An 8,938-nucleotide genomic window follows, 5' to 3' on the forward strand; every position below is an offset into this window, starting at 1 on the left:
AAAAAAAAAAAAAAAAAAAAAAAAATCTCTTTACATGCTGATAGCACTCCCACAAACATGGTAAATATTCCTAAAACCTGCGGGACTTTCTGTAAGAAGTGTGGCAAGCACCAACCCCAGAAAGTGACACAGTACAAGAAGGGCGAGGATTCTCTGCATGCCCAGGGAAAGTAGTGATATGACAGGAAGCAGAGTGGTCATGGTGGGCAGACTAAGTAGATTTTCCAGAAAAAGGCTGAAACTACAAAGAAGATTGTGCTAAGGCTTGAGTGCATTGAGCCCAACTGCAGATCTAAGAGAAAGCTGACTACTAAAAGATGCAAGCATTCTGAACTGGGAGGAGATAAGAGCAGAAAGGGCCAACTGACCCAGTTTTAAGTGTTATCTTTTGTTTTATTACAAAGACAATAAAATCTTGAGTTTATGTTAAAAAAAAAAAAGGAAAAGAAAAACGTCTCATACTGATACTGTTTGGGAGCTGGCAGGTGTTTCCCTACAAAAGAACCACCTCCCTAACCATCACCCAGAAATAAAGTCCACTGGACAACCAACCACCAATCTGCATTTAAATGCCTTTCTCTTAAATATGAATAGCTAAAATACTAACATCTGAAAAAAACCTTCTTTGTTTTTTGTTTTTTGAGACGGAGTCTCACTCTGTCACCAGGCTGGAACGCAGTGGCACAATCTCAGCTCACTGCGACCTCCGCCTCTGGGTTCAAGCAATTCTCCTGCCTCAGCCTCCCGAGTAGGTGGGACTATAGGTGCACACCACCATGCCCAGCTAATTTTTGTATTTTTTAGTAGAGACAGGGTTTCACCATGTTGGCCAGGATGGTCTCGATCTCTTAACCTTGTGATCCACCCGCCTCAGCTTCCCAAAGTGCTGGGATTGCAGGCGTGAGCCACCACACCCGGCCCAAAAGCTTCTAACATAAAAGTCAGAGGCCTAAACAAAAGAAAAAGGAAAGGAAAGCAAACATGAAAAAAAATCATTAAATCTTCAGAGTGCTGAGACAGAATACATTAGTATGTTATGAAATGCAAAACAATCAGAACAAAAAAAACTTTAGAAACTGAAAAAAGTATGACAGCCAAAATAAAAGATTCAATAGAAGTGCAAAAAATAATGTTGAGAATACCTCCTAAATAAAAATCACATGGCCAGGCACTGTGGCTCAATCCTGTAATCCCAGCATTTTGGGAAATGGGTGGATCGCTTGAGTCCAGGAGTTCAAAATCAGCCTGGGCAACAGGGCAAAACTCCATCTCTACAAAAAGACAACACAAAAACTAGCCAAGTATGGTGGCATATGCCTGTAGTCCCAGTTACTTGGGAGGTTACGGTGGGAGGATCACTTGAGCCCAGGAGGTCAAGGTGGCACTGAGCTGTGATTGCACCATTGCACTTCAGCCTGGGCGACAGAGCAAGACCTTGTTTCAAAAAAAACACAAAACAAAACAAGGCTTATATTCAAAAGACAGGTAATAACAAATGTTTGCAAGAATGTGGAGAAAAGGGAATCTTCATACGCTGTTGGTGGGAACGGAAAGTAGTACAACCATTATGGAGAACTGTTTGGAGGCTCCTCAAAAAACTAAAAATACAGCTACCATATCCAGAAATCCCACTGCTGGGCATATACCCAAAAGAAAGGAAATCAGTATATTGAAAAGGTATCTGCACTTCCATGTTTGTTGCAGCACTGTTCAAGAGCCAAGACTTAGAAGCAACCTAAGTGTTCATCGCAGATGAATGGATACAGAAAATGTAGTACTTACACAATGGAGTACTATCCATCCATAAAGAAGAATGAGAATCAGTCATTTGCAACAACATGGATGGAACTAAAGATCATTATGTTAAGTAAAATAAGTCAGGCACAGAAAGACAAATATCATACGTTCTTACTTATTTGTGGGATCTAAAAATCAAAACAATTGAACTCATGGACATAGAAAGTAGAAGAATGGTTACCAGAGGCCAGGAAGGGCAGTTGTCAGGGTGGGAAGAGGTGGGGATGGTTAATCGGTACAAGAAATAGAAAGAATGAACAAGAACTACTATTTTATAGAACAACAGGGTGACTATAGTCAATAATAATAATTTAATTGTATATTTAAAAATAACTAAAAGACTATTACTGGATTGTTTATAACACAAAGGATAAATGTCTGAGGGGATGGATATCCCATTCTCCATGATGTGATTATTATGCTGCATAATTGTATCAAAAAATCTAATGTACTCCAAAAATATATATGCCTACTATGTACCCACAAAATTAAAATAAAATTAAGAAACAGAAAAATTTCCAGAACCAAAGGATACAAGTTTCCAGCCTAAAAGGGCTCTCAAATACCCAATATGAGTAATAAAGGCCTATTCAAAGACACATTGTTGTACAGTTTTAAAACACCGGAATGGGAAGGTCCTAAAAACTACCATCTACCATAAAGTAAAAAACAAACAAATGGGAAAAAAAGAGATTACATGCTAAGGAAAGTAATTCACAATGGCAACAGACTTTTCAAAGTGGCACTGGAGGATAGAAGGGAGTAATGCACTAATAATTCCAACATTAAATAATTATCAAACTGGAATTTAATCATGAGTGAAGAAGAAATTAAGACATTTTCAGACAGGCAAGGAAGTAACTGGAAGATATGCTCCAAATACAGAAAGAATAAACTATAAAATAACACAAAATAGAATTCAGGAAACAGTAGATTCAACCTAGAAGAACACCAAAGAGAAGTCCCAGGATGGCAGTTGGATAGCAGGTGTAGAGGGCAAAAAGCTCAGAAAGAGCAGGCTGCCAGGCTCCAGAAGAGTAAGTACAACCATTGCCAGAGGTAAGTTAGGAATATACTGATTGATTTCTACAAAAGAGTCTCAATAGTGGGCATATATGAAACGTCAAAAGCTCATACGTGGCCTGAAATAGGTGGCTTCCCTAAAAAATATTTCAACAACTTAGAAAATGCTGAGCTGAGAAGTACAATACTAGTATCTTACTTCCTCGCATAACCACTGGTGTGTTTATATCCTAAAATAAAGGTTAAAATGCTATTAGTTCAGTAATTATTAAATTATCTTTATGTCTCTTTTCTTTAAATCACTAGCAATCATGACTTTAAAAAGAGAGATTATCTATAGTTGAAGAAAATTTTAAAATAAGCAGAAAAAACACAAATCACAAAGAAATCTAAATGGCAAACAAATATACCGAAAAGGTAAATTTTGTAAGAAATCAAGAAAACAGCATTTTCCCTCAAAGTGAACAAGAAAAGATGAGGAACAAAATGTAAATGCTTGAAAACATTATTTCCCTAAAATATGGTCATTCTGCCTCTGGAAATCTACCTTAGAAATAATCTCAAACACTAAAGAAGTTTTATGTTCATTGCTGCATTTTGTTTTTCCTGTGCTGAAATAATCCCTAATAGCATTTCGTTTTGTTTGAAAAAACAGAAAAGAAAAATAAAGTCTTCCCATAACTCCTCTATTTAAAACTACATATAATGTATATGTACAATGCAATAAAAGCAAATAGTGAAAGCCTCACTCCAACTTTCCAATCGCTCTCGAAGTTATCAAGTGTGAAGCATAGTTTCTACCTTAATGTATCACATGTATATATATTTACATACAAACACACACACAGACACATGTACACTTCTTATAAAGAGGAAAACTGAGATTATTATACGTGTGTAATGCTCTGTAATGTTTTTCTGCCACTAAATGTATTAGGTAACAGTTTTTGAGTGCTGACTACACATAGACACCGTTTTAAGTGACTACAAACATATATATCATTTAAACTTTATCATGCTCCATATAAGTCAAACAACTTTGCATCTTAGTACTAGTATATTTACCTCATTTTTTAAAAAAAGGTTTTGTTACAATCTATCTTATGGGTATACCATAATTTACTATGTCTCCATTATTGGACATTTTGGTTTCTTCTAATTTTTTGTGTAATACCAACCATTTAGTAAAAAAATAGGAAACCGTCCTTTTGCTGGTGGTGGCGAGAGCGGAGAGGACGCCACGAAGGCTTCTGGCACACTACGAGAGTACAAGGTGGTGGGTTGCTGCCTGCCCACCCCCAAATGCCACACACCGGAGCCTCTACCCGATGCGAATCTTTCTGCCGGCCTAATCATGTCGTCGCCAAGGGTCCCGCTTTCTGGTACTTCGTAATCTCAGTCTAAGAAGATGAAGAAAGGTCTTCAGGGGAGATTCGCTCTGTGGGCAGGTGTGTTGAGAAGTCCCCACTGCGGGTGAAGAACTTCGGAATCTGGGCTGCGCTATGACTGCCGGAGCGGCCCACCCACAACATGTACCGGGAATACCGGGACCATGACCACTGCGGGCTGCTGTCACCTCAGTGCTACCGAGACATGCGCGGCACCCGCGCCCGGGCCCACTCCATTCAATCATGAGGTGGAGGAGATGCAGCCAGCAGTGCCGTCGGCCGGACTGTCAAGCAGTTCCACGACTCCAAGATCAAGTTCCCGCTGCCCCACCGGGTCCCGCGCTGTCAGCACAAGCCACGCTTCACCACCAAGAGGCCCAACACCTTCTTTTAGGTGCAGGGCCTTCGCCTGGGTGTGCCCCAAATAAACTCAGGAATGACAAAAAATAAAATAAAAAAATAGGAAACCACTGAAATACGGGAATTGACTAAGTTACACTATAATCACATGAAATATAATGCTACTATAAAAAATGATCAATGGAAAAGCTATGTAAATGCATCAGAAAATGCATAGATTATATACACAGTAAAAAAACAGAAAACACCAAAACTATTTAAAACAGTCTGGATTCAACTACGTATTAAACTGGTAAAGTGGTTTCTAGGTGGAAACTCTGGGTGATCTTTCTTCCTCTTTTGCTACTTTTAAATTTTCAACAATGACAATGTGTTATTTTAAAAGGGAAAATAAGTAAGTTATACTTCCTTTGTATAAAAAATAAGACCACACAAATTGGTAATCTTAACACCTTAAGAAGCTGACTTATCTAAATGCGAAACTGTAAAGTTCCCTTCAATCATTTTCAGATATAATTCATACAATATTGATTTTATAACATGTTGATACTATAGTATTATAATGAAAATTACTTCACATAACACATTAAGGCAATGTGGCAATACAAGGACTATTTTTCCAATTATAAATCTTAAAATAATAACTATTTTCTGCTGGCAAACTCATTTCAAGATACATACTTTTGCTCTTGACTGTGTTAATTCAAAGTGGATAGATTCAAATTTTGTCATTAAGGAATGATTCTGTGTGACCAAACAAGCATTCTGTTGCCTAAGTTTATTTAGTTTCTCTCGAAGGCTTTTAATCTCCTGATCTACAGGGGTAGAAGATGAAAACATCTGAAAGAATGAAAAAGAACAAATACATTTTCAATTATTTCAATTAAGGGTTACATGTAATTAATGGAAAACTATGAGCAATTATTAATAAAATGACTAAGCAGCTCAGAAAATGAGTTTAAATACTTAGTGAGTATTGACAAGGATATGTGGAACAATCAATACTCTCTCCTCCACTGCTGGTGGAAGTATATACAAGTATAATCTGGAAAACAGTGGTACACTTTGGGAAACTGGTTGGTATTATCCAGCAAAGTTGAGTATGCTAAGAACCAATAATATCATCCCTAGATATAAACCTGATAGAAACTTTTGTACTTTTGCACGTGCAGATATAAAACTATTCATAGCTACATTGTCCACAAGAGATAATAAATGGGAAGAACCCAAATGTCACCAACAATAAAATGGATAATAGGTAAAATATTATTTTATCTGTATACATATTTTTATTATATTCTTTTTATACATATTTTACAATATTTAATTTTCATGAGGATTGTTTTTTTAAAACATTTTTTTTTTTTTTTTTTTTTTTTGGACGGGTCTCGCTTTTCCCCGGGCTGGAGTGCAGTGGCCGGATCTCAGCTCACTGCAAGCTCCGCCTCCCGGGTTTACGCCATTCTCCTGCCTCAGCCTCCCGAGTAGCTGGGACTACAGGCGCCAGCCACCTCGCCCGGCTAGCTTTTGTATTTTTTTAGTAGAGACGGGGTTTCACCGTGTTAGCCAGGATGGTCTCGAACTCCTGACCTCGTGATCCGCCCGTCTCGGCCTCCCAAAGTGCTGGGATTACAGGCTTGAGCCACCGCGCCCGGCCTAACATTTCTTTTAATTAACTTTATTTTGAGTGATTTATTTATGCAATTCAAAATCCAAAACTATATAAAAGAAAAAGTATACACAGAAGTCTCTTCCCATCTTTAATAGGTGGGTAACCACTTCTATAAGTTTCTTGTTTAGTCTTCTAGTGATTCCATACACATACATAAGCAATACAAATTACCCACTTCCCTCCTCTCCTTCTGCAAAAACTAGCACATTAAATATAACATTCTGCACCGTGCATTTTTTTTTTTAACTTGGAACAATATACACTGGCAATCTCTCCATAATAAATACATTGACAAACCCTTTTTTTTTTCTCAACTGCATAGTTTCCATTGCATGAATAAACCATTAACTAACCGCCTATTACTAGATACTTGAACTATTTCTAATCTTTTGATATAATAAACAATGCCTAATGTCATATCCTGCAGGTGTGTCTATAGTATCGTTTTCCAGAAATGGGAGTTCCAAGTCAAGGTAAATGTATTTGTAATTTTGGTAAATATTGCCAAATGCATCTCAGTTGGGGTTATATCACTGTGCATTCCCACTAGGCAATGTACCCGTACCCAATATCACCAATAAAATAATATCTCAAACATCTGAATGTTTAATAATTCTATAGGTAAGAACTAGGTAAGGTACTTAGGTATAGTTTCATTTTGAATTTATCTTATTATGAGGAAATTGGACACCTTTTCATTAGTTTGGATATCACTTTTATTTCTTTTTCCATTCATGTCTTTTGCCCATTGGGTTACTGACCTTTTTGTTCTCAGTTTCTAGGAGCTCTTTACACACTAGATTATCCTTTTGTCTTTGATAGGCATTACCATTATTGTTTTCCCAATTAAGGCACATATACAGTAAGAATGATCAGCAATTTGAATGAGGATAGAGATCAAATTTCTTGGAACTACATACCATGTAAACATGGAATTTGAATTTGTTTCTAAAAAGTAGGTTCAGACAGCTTCATTAAGTAGCTTCCTTACAAAAAAGAAAGCTCTTCATGGTTGGCTTTCTGAAGTGGAAAGAGCAAATACGTATCCAAAAAGATTATGTGCAACCATATCTGTGTATATACATGTAGGGAGTGCAGGGAACAAAGAATAGGAAGAGAGTGTAAAAGGAGATAAAAGGGTTGAATGAGGAAGAGGGATAAATGCAGGGAGATAAATACATGATAGAATAAGAAAAGGGAAGACAGTTTCAGACCAAGCAAAGATCTCTAACATCATGGACAAAATAGAAAGATAATGAAAGAATAGTGCCATACTATTCATAGTACTTGATCCAGGCTAAATGGTGGGTATACCTTAACCACTTAATAAATAATTGATTACCTATTATGTATAAGATGTAGTGTTAAAATCAAGGGGATTATAATTTACTTAAGAAGACATTTAACTGCAAAAAGGTAATAAATAGATAAGTTTAAAAGTAGAGTAATACACCAAGATAACTACTTTCTTGTTAGAACATAAAAGAACAGTTATATTTAAATTTTGAGTACCAGAGTAAAAGATTACAGAAACCAAGAATAAGGTATTTAAAGAAAAACTGAAAAAAAAATTTTTTTAAGTAGACAGGCCTAAAACCAACACTTCTTTTAACTAGATAGGTCTAAAAATAATAACCTTATCTCTTGCCTTTTTTTGAAAATCAGTGCTGCTACCAGATATTTTACAAACGTTTTCATAAGGTGAATAATTCAAAAGTCCAGGGTGGCTAGGCTGAACATCCAAAATTAGCTTTTCAGACCTTGAAGGATTAGGGGCATAATCAGAATTTTCACTTGGACTAACACTAGAGAAAAAAGAAAAAAACATATTTCAGTTCTTGGATAGTTTATTCACTACAAATTGCTATACATTAAATAAGAAAATAGAAAACCTGAAATGCTGCTAAGTAGATTCACAGTTATGAACATAAGGCAATGTTTCCACTAAATTTTAAATAAATCATAATTACTTTTAAACTAGCAAACTGTATTTCTAGAGCCTCTATGCTAAGATTACTTAAGATTCAAAAAAGCATTAAAAAATTAATAAAGCCCAAAAAATATATTTTATACTGAGTTCTAATACACTGAAAGTGTTTTTAATATGCAAAGAGGCTTCTCTAATATTCCTATTTTTTCACTAAACTGAAAGTTATATTAAAAAGTATAAGAAAATTATTTCTTATTCCAGAGGCACTTTCGAAACAATACATAATAATGAAATTCACACATTTTATATTGATATATTTAAGGCACAGTGAATTCTGTATGTGATTTTACCTACTTACCTGGATAACTCTTCCCCTAAACTCTGCAAACTCCATTCTGTTATCTTCAGTTCATGTCTTAAGGAAGCAACATTTGCAAGCAAACTTTCCTCTTCATTGTCTTTATTATAGTAGTCTGATGAACTAGATTCCATTTCTTAAAAAAAATGAATTTCTTGTACCTTGCCTGAAAGATTCTGTAGTTTCAGTCAAAATACTCACACGAATAGAATTTAACTCATTAGTTTTCTATTTCAAATGTTGTGAAATCTTTCATGGCGGTTTAAAACAGAACAAAAAATCAATAATAATGAATTTATCTGTAGTGTAAAGCCATAAAGGAGTTCAATACAATTTCAATGAGTGAATTTTTCATTTTAGCCAGGGTCTAGTTATTATAGCTCCCCTTTTCTAAGGATACCTGATCTTCC

At 35.9% G+C, this 8,938-nt stretch overlaps 1 protein-coding gene and 2 pseudogenes across 1 annotated transcript in view; 2 read left to right on the forward strand and 1 right to left on the reverse strand.

Moving 5' to 3' along the window:
• The window catches only part of CCDC18 (coiled-coil domain containing 18), a 100,925-nt gene extending 92,038 nt beyond the window's left edge, over positions 1-8,887 (reverse strand). The window contains 3 exon segments of the mRNA XM_017881618.1: positions 5,250-5,408; positions 7,877-8,045; positions 8,529-8,887. Of these exon segments, the coding sequence (XP_017737107.1) occupies positions 5,250-5,408; positions 7,877-8,045; positions 8,529-8,662 (462 nt within the window). The 5' untranslated portion in view covers positions 8,663-8,887.
• LOC108535549 (60S ribosomal protein L36a-like) lies at positions 58-378 on the forward strand (annotated as a pseudogene).
• On the forward strand, positions 3,214-4,639 carry LOC108535542 (60S ribosomal protein L18a pseudogene; annotated as a pseudogene).
• Positions 8,888-8,938: the final 51 nt, after the last annotated feature.

The sequence above is a fragment of the Rhinopithecus bieti genome, unplaced genomic scaffold (genome assembly GCF_001698545.2).
Source record: "Rhinopithecus bieti isolate Rb0 unplaced genomic scaffold, ASM169854v2 scaffold_12721, whole genome shotgun sequence".
NCBI lineage: Eukaryota > Metazoa > Chordata > Mammalia > Primates > Cercopithecidae > Rhinopithecus > Rhinopithecus bieti.